This window comes from Pelophylax lessonae (assembly GCF_965119305.1).
Source record: "Pelophylax lessonae genome assembly, chromosome: 6".
NCBI classification, from domain to species: domain Eukaryota; kingdom Metazoa; phylum Chordata; class Amphibia; order Anura; family Ranidae; genus Pelophylax; species Pelophylax lessonae.
Genome location: NC_138773.1, coordinates 202,313,799 through 202,338,918, shown reverse-complemented (window position 1 = coordinate 202,338,918; position 25,120 = coordinate 202,313,799). Strand labels below are relative to the sequence as shown.

General features: G+C 41.3%; 1 protein-coding gene across 2 annotated transcripts in view; it reads left to right on the top strand.

Moving 5' to 3' along the window:
• The window catches only part of CREB1 (cAMP responsive element binding protein 1), a 92,660-nt gene that overhangs the window by 44,084 nt on the left and 23,456 nt on the right, over window positions 1–25,120 (top strand). Inside the window, exon 2 of one of the 2 annotated variants that reach the window (XM_082260865.1) lies at window positions 15,323–15,444. The exons of the other annotated variant lie outside the window; for it this stretch is intronic. Coding sequence (XP_082116991.1) covers window positions 15,331–15,444 — 114 coding nt within the window. The 5' untranslated portion in view covers window positions 15,323–15,330. The remainder of the gene's footprint in view (window positions 1–15,322; window positions 15,445–25,120) is intronic. 2 annotated transcript variants of the gene reach the window in all.

Genomic DNA, 25,120 nt, shown 5'->3' with positions numbered 1-25,120 from the left:
CTCCTTCATGAGCGTCAAGGGGATCCAGGAAATTATTCTTTTGGGGGTACCCAGAAAGGGGGACAAGGCTTGTCCTTTTCAGGCTTTGAAGGTGCTGAGTCTCCTTGTGCTGATTTATCTCCTGCATAGGTTCAGGTGATGTCTGAACTACCTAAGGTGCCCCCTATCCCTGTCCAGGGAATTGATTTACCTAGGTCTGATTCTAATTCTGACCAGGATGGTCCTTCCTTTGGACAAACTTTAGGAACCACAGGCTGTGATTCACTGGCTGCTGTCACACAGATAATTCGCTCTCCCATTTTGCATACAGGTTCTGAGTCTGGTGGTATCCACCTTCAAGACATTTCTGTTTGCACAGTCCTACATGCAGCTCCTTCTAGCAGGTTCCGTTCCACAGGAGGATACTGAGTGAGATCACGGATTCCTCTGGCAGACATTGCAGGTGTCCAAGGGCCACAGTAAGGCCAGTATCATCCTTGGCTCAGGCTTCTTCTGTAATTCCCTTGGGGGCTTCCTCTCAGAAAAGACCAGTTGTCCCAAGGGCTGATCTACCATCCTGCTTTACAGTTGCTGGTTTTAATTGCTTAGCTATGGAAAGCCAGGTACTGAGAGAGGTCTGTCTGGATCAGTGATCCCTACTATCGAGAAGGCGAGGAAGTAGTCTTCCAGCAGGATATACCATCGTACGTGGAAAGCGTACATTTCTTGGTATAGCCCGAATCTTAACCTTCAACAGGGCGTTGATGAGAAGTTGTGCCTTGAGCACCATCAGGGGCCAGGTGTCTGCCCTGGCAATCTTTTTTTCAGCGACCCCCCCTAGCCACGCACTCTTTAGTTTGTACCTTCGTTCAGGGGGTTCGACATGTGGCTCCACCTGCCATGGGATTTAAATTTATTAAATTTAGTACTTTCGGTTCTCCAGAAAGGGATTCCGGTCATTCTTGTGGCTCCGGACTGGCCTCACTGAACTTGATACGCCGTCTTGGTCAGACGTTTTGCCAGCGCTCCTTGGAGACTTCCTCTCAGGGAGGATCTACTGCCTCAAGGGCTAATCCTCCATCCTGCTTTACGGTTGCTGGCTTTGACGGCTTGGCTGTTGAAAGCCAGGTGCTGATGGACAGGGGATTGTCTGCTTCCGTGATTCCCACTTTGCTTAAAGCGAGGAAAGCGACTTCTAGGAAGATTTATCATCGTATGTGGAAGTCTTATATTGCGTGGTGTGAGACTCTTGGGGCTCTCCCTCGCTCTTACTCGGTAGCTCGTATCTTGGCTTTCCTTCAACTGGGAGTTGATCAAAAGATGGCCTTGAGTACTATCAAGGGTCAGGTTTCGGCCTTGGTAATTTTCTTCCAAAGGTTGTTGGCCACCCATTCCCAAGTGCGTAACTTCATCCAGGGGGTGCGACACTTGGTCCCTCTGGTTCGACCTCCGTTACCACCTTGGGACCTTAATTTGGTGCTGTCGGTTCTCCAGAAACCTCCCTTCTAAAGTATTCCGGAAATTCCTCTGCTTACCTTATCCCAGAAGGTGGCTTTCTTGGTGGCTATCACTTCTGCGCGCGTCGTAACTGGCGGCTTTTTCCTGTCGTTCTCCCTATATGGTGGTTCATAGAGACAAAGTAATACTTCGTCCGGATCTGTCCTTCCTTCAGAAGGTGGTTTCTAGTTTTCTTCTAAACGAGGACATTGTATTGCCATCTTTGTGTCCTAAGCCCAAACATCCTAAGGAATATGCTCTGCATACTCTGGATGTAGTTTGGGCAATCAAGATGTACTTGACGACTACTCAGTCAGATTCGCTCTTTGTAGTCACAGATGGCCCAAAGAAATGGACGCCTGCTGTGACTATTTCCAGATGGATCAGACGGCGGTGCAGGCTTATTCAATTAAGGGTCAGGTTACACCTTTCCCTGTTAAATCGCATTCTACTTGGGCGCTTAGTGCTTCCTGGGTTTTTCACCATCGGGCATCTGTGCTTCAGGTTTGCAAGGCGGTTACCTGGTCGTCTGTTCACACCTTTACCAAATTTTAAAAGGTGGATATGTTGGCATCGGCTGATGCCTCTTTTGGCTGCAAAGTTTTGCAGGCTGCTGTTTAGGGGGCTTTTTTGGCCTTCCTTGAGTGTGTTTGCGGTTTGTTTCAGGTGAGCATCATCTTACTGTTCTGATGAGTTTCGTGTTGCCTGTTTGGCTGTGTCTAGCCTTGGGGACTTGTTGTTTTCTGCTCTTCCCAACCTTAATTTTTTTGTGGTACTGCTTTGGGACGTCCCTACTGATATGCTTCAGAGGACTGCGTCCGTCAATGAACGATAGAGAACTAGATTTTTGACTTACCGTAAAATCCTTTTCTCTTAGGTTCATTGACGGATGCAGTACCCACCCCTCTATTTGTTTGGATTGGTATTGCTTTCTCTGACACTGCTTTGATACAAAACTGACATCCTATACAGGAAGAGAGAGGGTATACCCCCAGGGACTGCCCATAGGCGTAGCCAGAACTTTTTTTTTCTGCCTAATGTCCTACTCCTGTAGGGGGCAGTATAACCCTACTGAATTGCATCAGAGGACTGCATCCATCAATGAACCTAAGGGAAAAATCCAGTTTTCACGTTGAGTTCTGCCTCTCTACTGGCCATCTGTTTCCACAACTTAATGGGTTCCTGCATGCTTTGCAGCTTCTCCTCAGTTTTTAAGGGCTACAAATCCCATGGTACCCTTGTTGCATGCAAGATTTGATTTCTGTACTGCACCTCTGTAGTTCAGAAGGCAGGCTCTGTTAAAAGTGTGACACTGCAGTGCCTACTCACAGGGCACAATGAACATGTTCAAGAACTCAAAGAAGTAAATGTGTTGGGATCTTCACAGTGTAAGTTAATGAACTTCAGGATCATTCAGATCATTAGGAGTAGGCTGGAAATAGTTGAAATTCAAAGTGGAAATATATATTTTTATTTTGCCCTGCGATTCCCTTCAGTTCATAGGAACTTACAGAAAATAAACAAATGTAGGCTCAAAAAAAGACGATAAGGGAGTTTTGGCCACCGAGGACAGGGAAAAGGCGGTAGTGTTAAATAATTTCTTCTCTTCAGTCTTCACAAAAGAATTGGGGGGGCTACACTAACCCAGCTTGTAAGGCCAAACTAAACAACACACCTCAGGAAATACCGCCATGGCTAACAGAAGATAGACTTAGAACTAAACTAGAGAAACTTAACATAAATCACTGGGACTGTATGGCTTGCACCCGAGGGTTCTTAAAGAGCTCAGCCAGGTAAATGCCAGACTATTATTCTTGATCTTTACGGATAGTTTACAGACGGGTATGGTGCCAGCTGATTGGAAAAAAGCCAGCGTGTACAAATATTTAAAAAGGGGCCGAGATATATCCCGGGTAACTATAGGCCGGTCAGCCTAACATCAGTAGTCTGCAAGATTTTGGAGGTGATGTTAAGGGACCACATACAAGACTTTAGTAGTGAAAACGGTATTAGTAGTAATCAGCATGGATTCATGAAAAATCGTTCTTGCCAAACCAATCTATTAACCTTCTATGATGAAGTGAGCTGCCACCTAGATAAAGGTAAGCCTGTGGATGTGGTGTACCTGGACTTCGCAAAGGCCTTTGACACCGTTCCCCACAAACGCTTACTGTACAAATTAAGGAAGGTAGGTATGGACCATAAGGTGAGTACCTAGATAGAGAACTGGCTCCAGGGGAGAGTGCAAAGGGTAGTGATTAATGGGGAGTACTCAGATTGGGCGGGTGTGGAAAGCGGGGTCCCCCAGGGTTCTGTCCTGGGGCCAATCCTGTTTAATTTATTCATAAATGATCTAGAGGAGGGGATATCGAGTAAATTCTCAGTATTTGCAGATGATACTAAACTAAGCAGGCCAATATCTTCTGGGCAGGATGTGGAAACCTTACAAGCGGACCTGAACAAAATTATGGGGTGGGCAACTACATGGCAGATGAGGTTTAATGTTGGAAAAATGTAAAGTAATGCACCTGGGTGCCAGAAACCAGAAAGCAAGCTACTCACTAGGGGGGGGGGGACCTCTGGGTGAGTCTAGGATGGAAAAGGACCTGGGGGTACTGGTAGACAACAGGCTTGGCAGTGGCATGCGATGCCAAGCCGCTGCAAGCAAAGCCAACAGAATACTGGGATGTATAAAAAAGGGGATTCACTTCAGAAATAAAGAGATTATTCTCCCGCTCTACAAGACTCTGGTCCGGCCACATCTGGAGTATGCTGTCCAGTTCTGGGCACCAGTCCTCAGGAAGGATGTGCTGGAACTAGAGAAAGTCCAGAGAAGGGCAACAAAAATAATTAGGGAAATGGAGGACATCAGCTATGAGGAAAGACTACAAGCACTGAACTTATTCTCTATGGAGAAGAGACGATTGAGGGGGGATATGATATCAATGTACAAATATTGTACTGGCAACCCTAGCATATGGAAAAACCTATTCAGAGAAAGGGAATACAATAAGACACGTGGCCACTCACTAAAACTAGAGGAAAGGCGGTTTAACCTTAAAATACGCAGGGGGTTCTTCACTTTGAGAGTAGTAAGGATGTGGAATTCTCTTCCGCAAACAGTGGTATCAGCAGGGAGCATTGATAGTTTCAAAAAACTATTAGATGGGCACCTTAAAGACCACAACATACAGGGGTATACAATGTACGGTTAAAAGCAAACACACACACACACACATCATAGGTTGAACTGGATGGACTGATGTCTTTTTTTCAACCTCACTAACATATGTAACTATGTAAAAAAAGAAACAAATGTAGCCACCACATTTATTAAAGAATGGTAAGCTGCAGTATTTCTGTTTTAATTCTTGTGTTTAGATAATTGTTCATGCAATAATAAAGTAGTACACACAAATCCAGTAATTTTTGTCTTTTGCTTGTGCCTGGAGTTCAGCTTTAAAGTGATACTAAACACACACTGTTTAATTTACATTGTCTTATTTTCTGTATGTGGATGATGTCACTGTAATTAGTAAAACGTTTAAGTACCTTTTTTTTTTTTTTTTTTTTTTTTTTTTTTTTTGTACTTGATATACACCAGTCACATGACCCAGGTCTTTCCCAGCCAGCAAGGAAATCCTAAGCAGGAGGAGCTTCTAGTCCTCTGCTGGTAACATGTTTAAAAAAAAAAAAAAAAAAAATACACTACCTTTTTGAAATACTGAGTAAAAACAAATAATATTAATCTCTTTTAAATTGGCATACAATTTTATATATTTGAAATTAAATCTATATTATGGTGTGGGCGGATTTTTGCCAGTCATAGGCTGTGTCACGCCTCTCCAGCCTATGTCTAAGAATAAGAGGGAAGTGAAGCCTCTAATAATCTACATGTAATATCCCACCCCCATTGTGCTTAGCTGGTTAGTGGGCATGGAAGAGAGGGGAGAAAGTGGGCTGTCATTTACAACTGTGTATCACGTGTGTCTCTATAGTCACATGGGCTGCTCAGAGACGTGATAGGGAGGAAATGCTCAGCATAGAAACTCCCTTTAAACTGAGCATGCGCAGAGCTGCCACCACAGCTGTAAAATCCCTAGCTGAATTGTGGTCATGAACAGAAGGGGGAGATGGAGAATGGCAGGATCAACCACGTTTTTTGCAGAATACAGAAAACAAATCTCAATGACTATGAACAGCATGCAATACACCATTTTATTGATTTTTTTTTTTTTTTTTAATTAATGTGTGTTTGGTGACACTTTAAAGCAGGGTTTGACAAATTTGCTTGAAATTTAGGAGCCACCAAAAAAATTTAGGAGCCATTTTTTTTTCGTCCATGCAGAATTGCTGGCTTCTGTTAAACCAGCTGCCATACACACGGGCCCAATGGCGGCCAGTTTTTAATGAACTGGTTGATGCCCGGCATTCGACCCCTGTTTACTTCTGAGAGGTATTAAAGGAACACTCAAACCACCATGGCCGCTTCAGTGATTTTAAGTTCTCATGGTGGTAGGAGTCAGAAACACTGCACATGCTGGGATATTTACAATTGTGTGCTGGGGGCTAGTTGCACCCCTAGAACATGTGACTTACTGTTGGCGTGTACTGCTGGCGGAGAGTGTGAGGAGTGGCGCTGGAAGAAACATGCAGAGCCGATGCTTCCTGTATCCCTCCTCTCACAGGCGGAGTGCATTTGATATCACTCTGCCTGTGACAGGACATAGCTGGAACTATACAGGAAGCATCGGCTCTGTTCTGTCACAGCTGACACACCGTTCTGTTGCCAGACATCCCAAATCTGCAAGGCGCGGAACCTGCGGGTGTCAGGGAGCTGCATGTGGGAGACTCCCGCACCTCGCAGGAAACTTGGGATGTCTGGCGATGACACCTGCCGCAGTGTAACCCATTGTTAATAATACCTTTGTAAAACACCTGCCGCAGTGGCACCTGGGGTTTGTCGAGCCCTGCTTTAAAGACCCGTTCACACAACAGTTTGTATTTTTGATGCATTCTGGTGTGTTTTTTTCCCTTCTCTTTTTTCTTTACAATTTAGGACGTGCATTTCGGTGCATTATTGATGTGTTTGTGACAATAGTGTAATCCCATTTTTGTATTCTTTGTTGTAACCTGATATGGTGGAGATTGTTCCTCTAAGGCTAGGCATACAGTGCCTTGAAAAAGTATTCTTACCCCTTGAAATTTTCCACATTTTGTCATGGTACAACCAAAACGTTAATGTGTTTTACTGTGATTTTATTTGATAAACCAACACAAAGTGGCACTTAATTGTGAAGTGGAAGAAAAATGATAAATGTTTTTAAAAAATTTTCAAATATCTGAAAAGTGTGGCGTGCATTTGTGTTCAGCCCCCATGGGCTCTGATATCCCTAACTAAAATCTAGTGGAACCAATTACCTTAAAAATCACCTAATTAGTAAACAGAGTCCACCTGTGTGTAATTTAATCTCAGTATAAATACAGCTGTTCTGTGAAACCCTCAGAGGTTTGTTAGAGAACCTTGGGCTGGCCATACATTATACAATTTTCTTGTACAATTTTCCTTTTAGATTTACCAAAACCATAAATATGAGGTCAGACCTAAACCCCTTGAATAGGAAAATTGTATAATGTATGGTCCGCTTTAGTGACTAAACGGCAACATGAAGGCCAAGGAACACACCAAACAAGTCAGACCAGTCAGGGATAAAGTTGTGGAGAAATTTACAGCAGGGTTAGGTTATATAAAAAAAAAAAAAAAAAGTTTTGAACATCTCACGGAGCTCTGTTTAATCCATCATCTGAAAATTGAAAGTGTATGGCACAATTGCAAACCTACCAAGACATGGCTGTCCACCCAAACTGACAAGTTGGGCAAGAAGAGCATTAATCAGAGAAGCAGCCAGGAGGCCCATGGTAACTCTGGGGAGCTGTAGAGATCCACAGCTCAGGGGGGAGACTCTGTTCACAGGACATGTGGAAGAAGGTGCTCTAGTGAGATGAGACCAAAATTTTACTTTCCGGCGTACATCAATTCAGGAGAAAAATTTAACTGTTTGCAAAATTCCCCTAAAAAACTATGAAAACTTTGTTTTTAATTTTAAGGTTTTTTTTTTTAGCTAGTGGTGATTAAATACCACTATTTTAATCACCAATTATAAAAATTAGATTTTGGGTACAGTGTTGTCATTGGACTGAAATGGGGTTTTAAGTGCCCAGTAGGCAAGTGGTTAAACAAAAAAAGGCCCTTTGCAGGGCATCTCTTTATAAATCGATCATCTGTCAATAGACAAATGATTGCTACTCTGTCCAACTATTATTGGTTAGATCATGTAGGGATCCTCTCATGTCTTTGATTAGTGTTATATTCTTCTTTCTTAACATATCTAAAGCTTTTTTTTTTCTTTTCTTTTTTTTTTTCCTACTTTGAGTAGGAAGTAGGAACATTTTTGTTGGGTTTATTTTATTGCTGTATGTGTTCTATTAAGGGTTTTCACCTGCTATATTGGTCCTGGGGACCATTGTAACCAAGACTCTAGGTGAAAGAATCGGCAGCAAAAACAGGAAACTTGTTCTGTGCCAAGTGAGTGCATTTATACTTCTCGGGTCTTGTGTCTGTCCTTCTGTTGTGTCTTGCACAAAGCAAGGTCCATAAAGACATGGATGAGAGTTTGGGGTGGAGGAACATGACTGGCTTGAACCTCAACCCGATAGAACACCTTTGGGATGAAGAGTGGAGACTGCGAGCCAAGTCTTCTCATCACACCTCATTGCCTGACCTCACACATGCTCTTCTTGTAGAATGGTCAAATATTCCCATAGACACCTACCTAAATCTTGTGGACCACTTTCCCAGAAGACTTGAATCTGTTATAACTGCAAAGGGTAGACCAACTTAATATTGAACCCTAAGGGCTAAGACTGAGATGCCATTAAAGTTCAGGCAGGTGTCCCAATACTTCTGGCAATATAGTTTATATATTCCTAGGTTGACACTGTTCATTCATTGCTCCAGGTCTATGGAGGATCATTGTTCTCACCATTGAACAGAAAACTGTGTAATGACTATAGAATACCTCCCCTTTCCGCATCTCCATTATGTATAAGGAAGGTTTTTGTAGCCCAATGAAATAGCCTGGGACAATATAACTGATAATGCAGCAGAGGCAGAAAGAAGAAGTGTGCGTTGCCCTTCCATGTGTTCTTTGCTATGAAGGCCAGTTATAGGTGGGGGCAGAGGCCATTTTCTTTGCAGAAAGAAGAAGAAATCATCAGCACATATGATTTCTAGCAAAATCAACAGATATAAATCAAACGTGGAAGAGATATTACAAAACACTTTCATTGGTATATTTAACAGAAGTTAACAAATAAGAGAAATTTGTTGTTTGAGGTTCATATACAGTATTTTAACTTTACAATTATGCATTAATAAATTCCTGACATATCACAACATTCAGTAGCTGTATCTTTTCTCATTAGGGCCTCATGCACACAACCGAACAGGGGCTTTGCAGCGTGCCTCCAGAGGTTCCATCCACATGCTCAGTGATGTATGCACATTTTCACCTTTATAAATGGAAATCATTATTTAGAAAGAAAAAACAAAGATATAGCAGAGGAGAAAAGTTTAAGAGGTGGCGGAAAAGGAAAAAGAATAGGCCTGTAGGTTGGTACAGATAATTCATTGTATAAATGAAAAATGGAAGGGATAGGGAATATGGCAGGGAAGAAGAGCACAATCCAGATAACCACCGGCCACTCTAAATGTTTAAAAACCACCTCTACTTTTTTCAGTACAGCAAGTGTGAAACGCCTTAACGCCTCTCTACCTCCCTTGTGTGTGCATCTGTACACTAGGACTGTTATTTTTTGTATTAATAAAGTGAAGATTAAGGGAGTTTTCCATTGAAAACACAGCAAGAAAGCATCATTAACGCACTCGTGTTACGTTTTTTTAAGGAACGACTGTCGGCAAAGCGGATATATTGAGAGCCAATCTTTACTTTCCCCGATATATCGGAATTGGCCACCAAGGTGACTGATATTGCCTATATTTCGGGAAAGTGCTTGAATCGGAGTGATGTCTGCAGCTAGAGGCATCCCCCCATTACCGGCGTCCATAGCCGACGGTCATCTGTCTTGTAATGACAACTGATGCGGCTGAGAAGCCGCTCGGCTGTCATTTCAGGGAGCTGGAGGGGACAAATAAGACAGTTTTGTGGCATGATCAGTCATATTTTAAAAATCAATGCCAAAATTACTAATGCACTAAGAGTGTTTAATACGTGTAGATTTGCTTGCCCACGCTAATTTTAAGAAATCTAGTTCTAAAACCTTTTAGAAGGCTAGATGGAAGTTGAACTGGTAGGGCCTGCAACGAATAAGCGTGTTCACGTTAATAATACCTTTGTAAATCTTGTTTAATGGATTTAGCCAAAAAACTAAAATTCAGTTCAAAGAGTTGAGCAAGATGGTATATCACACCTAGGGCTGGGCGATATGGCTGAAAACTGTATCACGATATCAGTGTTTCATATCGGTCGATATCGATAATTATTGATATTTTTTATTACCCATTTAAAATAAGGACCCTAGGGTGAGAATGCAGGGCGGCGGGCATGGTACAGGAGAATGCAGGGCGGCGGGCATGGTACAGGAGAATGCAGGGCGGCGGGCATGATGCAGGAGAATGCAGGGTACTGGCATGGTGCAGGAGAATGCAGGGCACTGGCATGGTGCAGGAGAATGCAGGGCACTGGCATGGTGCAGGAGAATGCAGGGCACTGGCATGGTGCAGGAGAATGCAGGGTACTGGCATGGTGCAGGAGAATGCAGGGCACTGGCATGGTGCAGGAGAATGCAGGGTACTGGCATGGTACAGGAGAATGCAGGGTACTGGCATGGTATAAGAGGATCCGGGGTTGTGGGCATACTACAGGAGATGCAGTGCTGTGGGCATGGTACAGGTAGACCATGCCCGCAGCACTGCATCCCTTGTAGTGTGCCCGCAGCCCTGCATAATGGCAGGTAGTGAAGCTGTTTCACTTACCTGTTCCAGAGGCGCCTTCATTTTAAAAATGGTGCCTGCCCGGCGCCGACACGTCATTGCGCACGCGCTGCCACCGCTCGTATAATTTTGGCTATTCACGGCCGCTCCCGAGCGGCGGCGCGTGCGCGGTGACATGTATGCAACGGGCGGCGCCATTTTTAAAGCTTAAACCCGTCGGAGCAGACTTTTTTTTCCTTGACTCGAGTATAAGCCGAGGGGTACGTTTTCAGCACAAAAAAATGTGCTGAAAAACTCGGCTTATACTCGAGTATATACGGTTCTAATATCGAACGTTTTACCGTGCAATTTTTGTATTGCTATCGATCACGTGACTATCGCGATACATATCGGTATCGTTTTATCGCCCAGCCCTAATCACACCTACAAGAGCATAGGGCTATCGGTCCCGGTTCACACTGGTGTGATGCCGGTTCTTGGTTCACATCAAAATCTGCGAATCGCTGGGGGTGTCAATGTAAAGTTAATGTAACACCCCAAGGTTGGATCGCAGTGCAAACTGTGAAATAGGTGCAGGAATTGGATCGCATAGGTGTGAACACCCATGTAATCCGAATTCCAGTGCGAACCAAAACTTGCACCATTTTAGTGTGAATGCAATGCAATTTCAGTAGTACATTTTGTATGGCTGAAATCGCATAGGATCTGCACTACAATGCGGTGCGAATCATATGCGATGTCTGGCATCGCACTAGTGTAAACCGGCACTCAATCAGAGAGATCACTGTTTATAATGGTGGGGATGTAATGCGCAGAGAACAATGTTTAACGTGGTGGGAGTGTCCTAAAATACAGGAATTTTGGGGATGGACTGCACAGATAATACAAGAAATTAGTGAAATTGAATAAATCTTGTGATCCTTGGACATATTTTTTTCATAACATTGAGAAATTTATAGTACAACATGGTCACTTACTCCACACTTACTGATTGCAGCCAAAGGGCTTATCCCAAAACTCTGTTCCACCAGTAAGAGAATGATTTAGGCAAGTAGACTATATCTATAATATGCAAAAACTTTACTATTCAAATGAAGATAGGATGGACACATTCTTGGTAAAATGGGATGTGTGGTTCAAGTTTAAAATTAGAAGAAGATATTCTACTCTTGTATCATCATAGAAAGGGTAAAGAAGGGAAGCTAAGTTAGGCACAGTAGGTGGTGAATGAGGAGGCCTGGAGGCAAAACCAGCCTATTATGCAGGTCAAGCAGTGTGTTTATAGAATGTGTAAAATCCGCAAAATAGAAAAACCCTATTAAAATGCATTGTAGGCATGTTTTTTTTTTTTTTACTGTCACTGTACGTGTAAAAGCATTTTAAGGTCTTTAAACATACTTTTAAAACAATAGAAACTCATTTAAACACATAGAAGATACTGAGAGACATAGCAAGAGTCATGGAAAACACAAAAATATTTCATTTTTAATGATTTATATAGTAAAATAACATTACAAAAAAAAACACAATATACCGGGACCGTAAAAACTGAACCGCGATGGAGTGGTGGTTTACTGTATATGTGTTGTTTTTTTTTTTTTTTTTTTTTGTAAAGAGAAAAAGAAAATTAGTAAAGAGATAATAAATAACAGACTGAATCTGGAGAAATGTGACTCTTTCAAAAATCTGACTAGGTTTTAAGATCATGTTGCAGCTTGATGCTGAGAGAATGACCTTGGTTTTGGAAACTGATTTTGAGTTTTGGTTAATTTCAGTCTTTCCTGTCAAAGACCTTATTGACATCCTCGTAAACATCTAAGAATGCCCTTTGCACAGCTAAATTATTACATTTTCATTACCAATCACTGGTGTTTGGCAGCCAGGGGCGAAGTCAATATGATTCGACTAGACTCAAAAGGACCTTATTTATTGAGCGTAATGGTTGCACAGAAAATCACATGACCATAGGTTGCCAGGAGAAAGCTGAAGCACTCTTTTATGTAGTGTGCCATGGTAACTTCCAGGCGTACCGAAACCTTAAAAACTCAGGATGCACTTAACCGAAACTGACAATATAAAAAAAAGAATATACAGTAAAACCTTGGATTGGGAGCATAATTGGTTCTGGAACCATGCTTGTAATCCAAAGCATTCTTATATCAAAGCGAATTTCCCCATAAGAAATAATGGAAACTCAGATGATTCGTTCCACAACCATTTATTCATAAGTCCTTCAGTTTATAGTCCATATAAAAAGATTATAGCATTGCGATAGGTTGCATAAAATGTCCATCCACAAATAGCCGCTTCCATAAGCGGATTAGAAGCAAAATCCAGCAGGAGCTACAGAGTATCAAAGAGAAGAAAGGTGCCTCTAAGTGTAGCAATATGGTTCCATTTAATGAAGGTACAACATTTAGCAACTCACATGGTTGATGAATAAAACAGGCCCATCTAAGTATGCAGGCATCCGGGGTAAAGCTGTCCACATAGACCATCTTCTGCACCGCCGGCTGCCAGTCTGTAATCCTGACCGGGAAGACCACCCTGCAGTAAAGCGATCTGAAAGCGAGGGGCAGCATGGAAGGGATGACATAGATGGCGGTGCAGAGGATGGTCTATGTGGACAGCTTTACCCCAGATACCTGCATCCTTAGGTGTGCCTGTTCCAATCATCAACCATGTGAGTTGCTAAATGTTGAACCTTCATTAACTGCTTGCCGACCGCCGCAAGTAGATTTACTGCGGCGGTCAGCCCCTGCCAGGCAGAGTGACGTTAATTAACGTCACTAGCCTGGGAGGGTCTGGGGAGCGAGCGCGCGCCCGCGGAGGCGCGCTCCCGCTCCCGCGCGGTCACGCACCCCCCCCCGCGCGTGTGACCAGCGGACCCGATGTCCGCCGGCCACTCGGCGATCGTCGGGGGAAGAGGGAGAATGTCAGGCAGCTTGTGTAAACAAGCTGCCTGTCATTCTCATCGCTGTAAAGACACTGATTACTCGGATCTAGTATGTAGATCCGTTGATCAGTGTCCTTACAGCTAGAGCCACAGCCAATCACAGTAAGAATCACGCCCCTAGGGACACACACAGCCCCTCCCTCCCAAATAAAGTTAACCCCTTCACTGCCAGTGTATTTTTACAGTAACAGTGCATATGTATAGCACTGATTACTGTAGAAATGTCACTGGTAACCCCAAAAGTGTCAAAAATGTCAGTCAAGGGTCCGATCTGTCCGCCGCAATGTCGCAGTACCGCAAAAAAAATCGCAGATCGCCGCCATTACGCGTTAAAAAAAAAAACAACAAAAATGACAAAAATCTTTCCCTTTGTTAGTAAACGCGATAACTTTTGCGCAAACCAATCAAAATACGCTTTTTGCGATTTTTTTTTTTACCAAACATAGGTAGGATAGAACAAATTGGCCAAAAATGTTAAAAAATTTTGATTTTTACATTTTTTTTTTTGGGGAATTTCATATAAAAAAATGTGAAAAATATTGCTATTTTTGCAAAATTGTCGCTCTTTTTTTGTTTATAGCGCGTGATCAAAAAATCGCACAGGTGATCAAATACCACCAAAAGAAAGCTCTGTTTGTGGGAAAAAAAGGACGTCAAATTCGTTTAGGTACAGCGTCGCACGACCGCGCAATTGTCCGTTAAATTCACGCAGTGCCGAATCGCAAAATACCCCCTGGTCTTTTAGCAGGAAAATCCTCCGGGGCTTAAGTGGTTAAATTTAACCATATTGCTACACTTAGAGGCGCCTCTCTTCTCTTTTATACTTAGCTCTGACTTGAAGCTACTTGTATATCAAGACATCGCTTGTATATCAAGTCAAAATTTATTTGAAAATTGTGCTTGTCTTGCAAAGCGCTCTCAAACCAAGTTACTCTCAAACCAAGGTTTTACTGTATATATAATTTTTATATATAATTGTATTATACTGGACTTTTTAATACTGTAAATTTACATGAATATGAATTTGTCTGCCATTAGTGGCACCTTTAGTCCAAGGAAAGAGCATCCCTTCTACTTATATGTATGTCTTCACACTAGTCCATTGTGCTTCTGTTGTGGCATTAAAAATCCTGCTTGCTGCATTCTTGGTTGGTTAAAAAACCCCACCAAAAATGCACCTACCTGTTGAAAACGCATCAATAGCACACCCATGTTATTTTTTTGATGTGGCTTTTGGGTCACGTGACCTATGAAAAACACACCATAAGCACAGTAGTAAATCATGCCTGACTAAGAGGTTTTGCATGGCTCCTAAATGTTGCACTTACCCTGTTGTGATGTGATTTTTCTGCAATAAAAGTTTTGGACTGCAATGCAAGATCCATGTTGTTCTGGTGAACATGTATATTTAGAAGCAAAGTAAAATCGCTGAAAAATTGCTTATGTTTTCTGCCCCATTATCGCCACCTTTTTCTCTATTGGAAAGATGCCAAAAATACTATTTTTTCCGCCGATATGTTTCAGCTGCCAAAATTTCAGTGCACCTGGTAACGTGTGCAATAACACATTGCACGTTATTGGCATTGGAACATTGCAATGCCATTCATTTTGATTGATTGTGATTTTTTTTCTGTTCTTGTGTGTTGATGGATCATTAAAAATGAATGGGCTGTCTTAACACATTGCACATTAACGTGACAAAATGCTCATTAACATGCATACGTTGCAACATAATAGAATGAGAAAGTGCAAATAGGTCCTTACTCTCCTATGAAAATTATGTAAAATACTGTATTGTTAAAGGATTGTGTAACACTGCTCTATTGTATTGCGTTCTGAATTATGTTAACTTCTGATAAAGAATACGTTGTTTTTAGGTTGCTAAATGACCATGGAATCTGGTGCAGAGACTCAGCAGAGTGGAGATGCGGCTGTTACGGAAGCAGAAGCCCAACAGATGACCATACAGACCCAACCACAGATTGCAACACTAGCACAGGTATAAAATGTGCAGTGAAGACACTGATATGCCTTTACAGTTCTGGCTATCACAGTTAAGCCTAGTACACACGGGCTGAATGTCGGGCGGCATCGGCCGGTTCAATAGAATCCGGCCGACATTCGGCCTGTGTTTACGGCATCCGGTCCTACCGAAGCTGGCTGAACGGTCATGACCACAGGGTCATGACCTAAAAAGGTCTGCTGACCGGCTGAGGCCGCTGGTCTTAGTGTTCTGGTTGGGGGGCTGTCCCCCTGTCAAAACACAATAGCACAGCAGGGGAGATTGCTGTAGTAACATCAGATTGTTAGTACAGCGGATTTGACCTGAGCTGTCAGTTTTTTGTTGTTCTGCTGGGTTGAAAAAAAAAAAAAAAAACGTAGTGTGTATGAGGCTTAATGCTGCATTCACACTTAGGCTGGAATCCATTCATGACATCATTGATTACTATAGTGGTGCACCGAAATTAAAATTCTGAACCAAAACTAAAATTTCCGATTGCACTTGGCCGAAAACCGAAATGGACAGTTTTTAAAAAATAATTATATTTTTATATAGAATTGTATTCTATTCGACTTTTTAACTAATAGTTTTTGAAGTGCTTTTGCATTAAAAAAAAAGCTCAAGAAAAATGCATCCCATTAAATTCTATGGATGCCTTCACATTGGTACAGTGCACTTCTGTTGTGGTGAAATGCACCTCCTATTGAAATGCATTGAAAACTTTGCAAAAACGCACCCGTGTTGCATTTTTTTTATGCAGTTTTTGAGTCACATGACCTATGAAAATCGCTGCAAAATCATGTGCGTTTTTCTGTGGCCATTATCTGCACCTTTTTTTTTCTATTGGCAAAATGCTAATAACCTTATTTCTCGGCTGATAATTTTCGGTGGACAATATATCTGTGCATCCCTAGTTTACTACTGTGCATGATCTGTGATTGATCACCAATTATCGCATGGTACCTGGGCCAATCACAGTACTCCGTTTACTACTGTGATGCTGTGATTGGCCACAGCTATCACATGGTACAATGAGTCCTGAATGAAAGCTATTTATGAAAGTTCAAACAATTGCTGTTACAGTAATTATCACTAGAACAAGCAATCAGTGTTAAAAAAAAAAAAAAAAAAAAAAAAAATTCCTGATCAACCCACCAAAGTAGTACAGTGACACTGAGCTACTCTGATAAGATAACAAAATAATAATTACAGCACTAACTCAATGATATATATTGTTTATGAAAATTTGTGCACAATTCTGTCTTCCATTTCTCTTTTAATGAGATATCAAAAGTTTTTTTAGACATCTGATGTCTTATCTGCACTTCATTACTGCTAATGGAGTGCAGATCAGGCATCATTAGCTCCTTCCCTAGCCAAAGTAGCCAGGGAAAGTGATACCTGGAACCAGAAGTGACAGTTATACACATCACTTCCGGGTTCTTTGCAGCAAGGGTGACTAGATAATTTAAATATTCTATAAATATTGTGAACAAATACATAAACATATTTTTAACCAAAATTAATTTCCAATGAATTAAGTTAAAATAAAACAAACAGTGTAATGACTAAAAAGTTCCCATCACCAATATAATTTTTTGTGCAGAAAAATCTTTGATCCAAAGTGACCACCACCACTTATACAGGAAAATGCATGTACAGGAAGGGCTTGCCTATCCCTCTACAAGATTGCGAAAAAACAGCTTGTATTAATTCTAAAGATCTTCTAAACAAGTGCAGTCCAGTTCAAGACGACCTCCACTGCTGTCCTGTCCCCATTCAGCAGCTAGATTTCATAGCCAGCATAAAATTAACAAAAAAAAAACAGGCTCACATTGTGTAGTATCTTAAACATCCACATTTATTTGACACAAGTAATCAAATTACTCACAAAAGCTGGTTAAGAATTAGCCTAAAAGAGAACTTTGGGCAACTCTTTGTTTCATATTGGATAGGGTAAGGGAGGGTTAGATTTTTTTTTTTTTATGCCATCTATGTCCCAATGCGGAGGTTTCCCTTCGCTTCCTGTCCCATAGCCAAACAGGAAGTGAGAGAAAATCCCTGAAAATGAAGGGGACCCCAGGTCACCAGAACTAGTGCCCCAATTGGAAGATTTCTCCTCTTACTTTTTTTGCGGACAACCCAAAATTTGGGATTTTCTTTTACTTTTACTTTCAATGATAATGGTAAACAGGAAAAATAGGGTGAATCTCCCTAATATTAATATTATTATTATTATTATTATTATTATTATAATACAGGATTTATATAGCGCTGTCAGTTTGCACAGCGCTTTACAATATGAGGGAAGACAATACAGTTACAATACAGGAGGATTTAGAGGGCCCTGCTCGTTGGAGCTTACAATCTAGAAGGGGGGTCTAATAGGGGACAGACAGCACTAAAAACTGACAGGTGTTCTATTCACTCCCTCCCTCTATCCAAAACTATAAAAAAAAAGTTTTGCCTTTAGTTATACTTTAAAATCAAGCATATAAATGTGTAGACAAAGATATGCAGAGAAGCCACCGCCCACCATCCATTTCAATCCTTCTCAATTTACAAAAACAGAAAAAATGACAGGATACAGTTCCTACTCACTCCCAGTGTCCGGTTCACCCTACATGTTTTGTCTGTCCTGACTTCATCAAAGGGGATGCCCAAATGCTGGAAAACCTCCTAAATACACCTTATCCCACTGTGGCAAAAAGGGGAGAGAAATGTGGGACTTTAAATGAGTGTAACTAGACATGTATATTTGATGAATTCTGTAAAAAGTGTCCTAATAGGACCCCAAAATGGGGACCCATAAGGGGCTATCAATGTATATGTAGTTTGTACTAAATGGTATGGCATGTATAAATGTAAATCATAAATCTTCCATATATTTCATATACATCAGAAGAAATACAACAATAGCATATCCAAAATCATTAATAATAAATAGTAAATTTATTGTGACAACAAATTCTCTATAGGTACACAAATTTATAATGTAATAAACTTTATAAAACCCAGATAATGGGGACCTATAGAGAGCTGGCACAAAATCGAATATCTGATTTATCATTTATAATGTATACCACAATATATCTGAATAATAATAAAAGATAATAATAAATATTACATTAAGCCCCCATTCACACTGGGGCGACCTGTGAGGCGACCTGGTCGCCTCACAGGTCGCCGCAGGTCGCCTCCCATAGGGAAGCTGCGGACCCGTTCTGATAGGAGCGACACAAGTCGCTCCGACTCAGAAAAAGGGTCCGGAGCTTCTTTGGGGCGACCAGGAGGCGACCGCCATAGACTTCAATGTTACGAAGTCCGTGGCGGCCGCTCCGAGGTAGCGGCGCGCTGCTCGCACCGCGACCTCGGAGGTCGCGGTGCGAAGTAGCGTCGCCCCAGTGTGAATGGGGGCACACAGGTCATATAAATAAAAATAAATACTCCCCTTGTTTGTTTACACCTTATCCCAATCCCTGCAGTATGGATCCCTATACACAGCAATCAGTGGTAATCGGCAGTGTCAAAGCACTTTCCCACACATTTAGACCATTGACAGATGAAATATTGAGAGAATATTGCAAACATTAACTCTCTCCATCCCTGCAGGATGGATCCATCTACATGGCAGTTACAGTGATCAGCAGTGTCAATCCACTTTCTCTGATAATCAAACCACCAACAGCCATGTTACATCAAACCAAACAATGTTACAAATCTTAAATTAAATAATAAGCAAGCATATTGCTGCTTTCATAGCTGCTTTAAAATATAACTACCCCTGATAAAAAGGATAGACCAACATATCAACAACACAATCCCATACAATCAATCATTAAAAATTAGAAAAACAAATTCTATATAATGAAAAACTATATGAGAGTGTGTGTTTATGTTTATACACACAGGTGCAAATTAGAATATGATCAAAAAGGTAATGTTATTTTAGTAATTCAATTCAAAAAGTGAGACTTATATACAGTTGTGCTCATAAGTTTACATACCCTGGCAGAATTTATGATTTCTTGGCCATTTTTCCAAGAATATGAATAACACAAAAACTTTTCTTTCACTTATGGTTAAGTGTTTGGCTGAAGCTATTTTTTATCAGTCAACTGTGTTTACTCTTTTTAAATCAGAATGACAACATAAACTACCCAAATAACCCTGATCAAAAGTTGACATACCCTGGTGATTTTGGCCTGATAAAATGCACACAAGTTGACACAAAGGGGTTTGAATGGCTATTAACTGCTTGCCGACCGCCGCAAGTAGATTTACTGTGGCGGTCAGCCCCTGCCAGGCAGAGTGACGTTAATTAACGTCACTAGCCTGGGAGGGTCTGGGGAGCGAGCGCACGCCTGCGGAGGCGCGCTCCCGCTCGGTCACGCACCCCCCCGCGCGTGTGACCAGCGGACCCGATGTCCGCCGGCCACTCGGCGATCGTCGGGGGAAGAGGGAGAATGTCAGGCAGCTTGTGTAAACAAGCTGCCTGTCATTCTCCTCGCTGTAAAGACACTGATTACACGGATCTAGTATGTAGATCCGTTGATCAGTGTCCTTACAGCTAGAGCCACAGCCAATCACAGTAAGAATCACGCCCCTAGGGACACACACAGCCCCTCCCTCCCAAATAAAGTTAACCCCTTCACTGCCAGTGTATTTTTACAGTAACAGTGCATATGTATAGCACTGATTACTGTAGAAATGTCACTGGTAACCCCAAAAGTGTCAAAAATGTCAGTCAAGGGTCCGATCTGTCCGCCGCAATGTCGCAGTACCGCAAAAAAAATCGCAGATCGCCGCCATTACGCGTTAAAAAAAAACAACAAAAATGACAAAAATCTTTCCCTTTGTTAGTAAACGCGATAACTTTTGCGCAAACCAATCAAGCTTTTTGCGATTTTTTTTTTTTACCAAACCTAGGTAGGATAAAACAAATTGGCCAAAAATGTTAAAAAATTTTGATTTTTACATTTTTTTGGGGGGAATTTCATATAAAAAAATGTGAAAAATATTGCTATTTTTGCAAAATTGTCGCTCTTTTTTTGTTTATAGCGCGTGATCAAAAAATCGCACAGGTGATCAAATACCACCAAAAGAAAGCTCTGTTTGTGGGGAAAAAAAGGATGTCAAATTCGTTTAGGTACAGCGTCGCACGACCGCGCAATTGTCCGTTAAAGTCACACAGTGCCGAATCGCAAAATACCCCCTGGTCTTTTAGCAGGAAAATCCTCCGGGGCTTAAGTGGTTAAAGGTAACCCTCCTCACCTGTGATCTGTTTGCTTCCAATTAGTGTGTGTATAAAAGGTAAATGAGTTTCTGGACTCCTGACCGACCCTTTCATCTTTCATCCAGTGCTGCACTGGCGTTTCTGGATTCTGAGTCATGGGGAAAGCAAAAGAATTGTCAAAGGATCTGCGGGAAAGGGTAGTTGAACTGTATAAAACAGGAAAGGGATATAAAAAGATATCCAAGGAATTGAGAATGCCAATCAGCAAAGTTCAAACTCTAAACAGGAAGTGGAAAATGAGGGGTTCTGTTGAAACTAAACCATGGTCTGGTGGACCAAATAAAATTTCAGCCACAACTGCCAGGAAAATTGTTCGGGTTGAAAAGAAAAACCCACAAATCACTTCAGGTGAAATACAGGACTCTGTGAAAACATGTGGTGTGGCTGTTTCAAGACACACAACAAGGAGGTACTTGAAAAAAGATGGGCTGCATGGTCAAGTCGCCAGAAGAAAGCCATTACTACGCGAATGCCACAAAGTTCCCCGCTTACAATACCCCAAACAGCACAGAGACAAGCCTCAAACCTTCTGGCACAAAGTCATTTGGAGTGATGAGACCAAAATTTAGCTTTTTTGGCCACAACCATAAATGCTACATTTGGAGAAGTCAACAAGGCCTATGATGAATGGTACACCATTCCTACTGTGAAACACGGAGGTGGATCACTGATGTTTTGGGGATGTGTGAGCTACAAAGGCACAAGAAATTTGGTCAGAATTGATGGTAAGATGAATGCAGTATGTTATCAAAAAATACTGGAGGAAAATTTGCATTCATCAGCCCTGGAAGCTGCGCATGGGACGTACTTGGACATTCCAACATGACCATGATCCTAAACACAAGGCCAAGTTGACCTGTCATTGGCTACAGCAGCATAAAGTGAAGGTTCTGGAGTGGCCAGCTCAGTCTCCTGACTTCTGTATCATTGAGCCACTCTGGGGAGATCTCAAATGTTTTCATTATGATTTAAAGAGTAAACACAGTTGATTGATAATAAATGGCTTCAGCCAAACACTAACCATGAGTGAAAGAAAAGTTTGTGTTATCATTCGTATTTTCGGTAAATGGCCAAGAAATCATAAATTTTTAGAGATGCATTACACATAGAGTGATATATTTTAAGCATGTTCTTTTAATTTTGAGTATTATGGCTTACAACTAGTAAAAAAAAAAAAAAAAAAATTCGGTATTTCAGAAAATGTGGCTATTATCAATGACCAATTAAAAAAAACAATGGATATTTAATACAGAAATGTTGGCTTACTGAAAAGTATGTCCATGTACTTTATAGTATGCGCTTAATACTTGATAGAGGCTCCTTTTACATGATTTACTGCATCAATGCAGCATGACATGGAGGCGATCAGCCTGTGGCACTACTGAGGTGTTGTGGAAGCCCAGGTTGCTTTGATAGCGGCCTTCATCTTGTCTGCATTGTCGAGTATGGTGTCTCTCATCTTCCTCCTGACAATACCCCACAGATTCTCTATGGAGTTTAGGTCAGGCGAGTTTGCTGGCCACTCAATAATCATTAAACCAGGTATTGGTACTTTTGGCAGTGTAGGAAGGTGCCAAATCCCGCTGGAAAATAAAATCAGCATCTTGATAAAGCTGTTCAGCAGAGGGAAGCATGAAGTGCTCTAGAATTGGTAGACGGCTGTGCTGACTTTGGACTTGATAAAACGTCATGGACCAACAACAGCTGATGACATGATGATTTAGGGCAGTGTTTCTCAACTCCGGCCTCAGGGCACACTAACAGGCCAGATTTTAAGTATTACCTTGGGGAGATGCAGAATAGAATACTGCAATCACTAAGCAGCAAATTATATCACCTGTGATGTATTTCAGTTTTTTTGCAAACCTGGCCTGTTAGTGTGCCCTGAGGACTGGAGTTGAGAAACACTGATTTAGGGAGCCATGTCATCTGCTGGTGTTGGTCCACTGTGTTTAATCAAGTCCAAAGTCAGAGCAGCCCTCTACCAGGAAATTCTAAAGCACTTCGTGCTTCGTTCCCTCTGCTGAATAGCTTTATGAAGATGCTGATTTGATTTTCTAGCAGGACTGGACACCTGCCCACACTGCCAAAAGTACAAATACCTGGTTTAATGATCATGGTATCACTGTGCTTGATTGGCCAGCAAACACGCCTGACCTAAACCCCATAGAGAATCTGTGGGGTATTGTCAAGAAGAAGATGAGACGCCAGACCCAACAATGCAGATGAGTTGAAAGCCACTATCAAAGCAACCTGGATTTTCATAAAACCTCATCAGTGCCGCAGGCTGATTGCCTCCATGCCACGCTGCTTTTGATGCAGTAATTCATGCAAAAGGAGCCCTAGCCAAGTATTGAGTGCATGCTATACTAATGTACATGTACATGCTTTTCAGTAAGCCAACATTTCTGTATTAAAAATCCTTTTTTTTTTTTTTTTTTTTTATTAGTCTTATGTAAGATTCTAATTTTATGAGATACTGAATTTTGGGTTTTCACTAGCTGTAAGCCATATTCTTCATAAATTACTAAAATAAATTAATTATGCACCTACATGTTTGTATGTGTGTATATAGATAGATTTATCTATATAACGTGTGTGTGTGTGTGTGTGTGTGTGTGTGTGTGTATATATATATATATATATATATACGTTCTAAGATGGAATGACACGGAAAAAGTATTAAACACATCAAGAAAGGGAGGTGCAAAAGGGAATGGGAAGCCAAGATACCAGCTGAAATCTATCAATAACTAAAAAAGCAATCCTGCCCCTTGTCAGTGCAAATTAATATCAGCTGGTTCAGGCTGAACTGACTGTCTATAAAAAAAGCATCTCATTACCAAGGTGTCACACAGGAAACCTCTCATGATGGGTAAAAGAAAAGCGCTCCCTCAAGATATTTGTAGCCTTATTGTTGCAAAACATACTGTTGGCTTTGGTTACAGAAGGATTTCTAAACTTCTGAATGTTCCAGTGAGTACTGTTGGGGTCCTAATCTGGAAGTGGAAGAACATCATTTCACCATAAACCGGCTACAACCAGGGGCTCCTCCCAAGATTTCTGACAGAGAAGTGAAAAGAATTATCAGAAGAGTTGTCCAAGAGCCAAGGACCACTTGAGAGCTTCAGAAAGAACTGGAATTAGCAGGTACAATTGTTTCAAAGAAAACAATAAGTAATGCGTTCAACTGCCATGTCCTGTATGCATGCTTACCACACAAGATTCCATTTCTAGAGAAAAAGCATGTTGAAGCTCCTTTTAAAGTTTGCTGCACATCATTTAGACAAGCCTGTGAAATGCTGGGAGAATAAAGTCTAGTCAGACAAGACCAAAATTAAACTCTTTGGATGCCATAATGCACAGCATGTCAAATGGCACTGCACATCACCCCAAAAAACCATACCAACAGTAAAGTTTGGAGGTGGGAATATTATGATGTGGGGCTGTTTTTTAGCAATTGCACTGGCAAACCTCTTCATTTCATTGAAGGAAGGATGAATGGATAAATGTAACAAGACATTCTTGATAAAAATCTGCTGCCATCTACCAGGATGATGAAGATGAAATGAGGGTGAACATTTCAGCAAGACAATGATCCCAAACACAAAGCCAAGGAAACTCTCAGTTGGTTTAAAAGAAAATAAAGCTGTTAGAATGGCCCAGCCAGTCGCCTGACTTGAATCCAATAGAAAAATCTATGGAAAAAAATGAATGTTGGTTCATAGAAGAGGCCAGAACCTTCAATGTTTGTAGACTGTTTGTGGAAGAATTGGCCAAAATCAAACCTGAGCAATGCATTTGACCATTTTCTCTGTACAAAAGTAATCTTGAAGCTGTCATTGCCAACAAAGGATTTTCTACGAAGTATTAAATACATTTCGGTTAGCGTGTTCAATACTTTTTCCCTGTATCATTCCGTTTTATTACACATAACTTAATTTCTGAACTTATTTGTTTTGTTTACTTTGTATGTATGGTTTGCTTGAGTTGTTTCCGATAAGGTGAAAATTTAATGTCAATGGCACCTTTAGGCAGGCCATACACGATGCGAATTTCGAACGGAAATCCAAATCTAACGTAAAATCGATAGTTTTTCGTATCGTTAGTGTGGTATGTGCGACACGCGATTTTCGTACGACAGCCAAAGTTGACTGATCCAACATGTTCAGTTTTTTTGCGAAAATTGGCCAAATTTCCTATCATTAATGGGGGAGCTGTATGATTTCACCTAACAAAACCTAGTACAGTAGGGGGTGTGTCCAGTAGAGGTGTGGTTAAAAGGTCAAAACCACATTGCATCTCTTCCCATACGGGCACAAAAAATAGTGTTTGGAAGTACGATTTTGGAATAGTACACTCGCATACTGTACACGA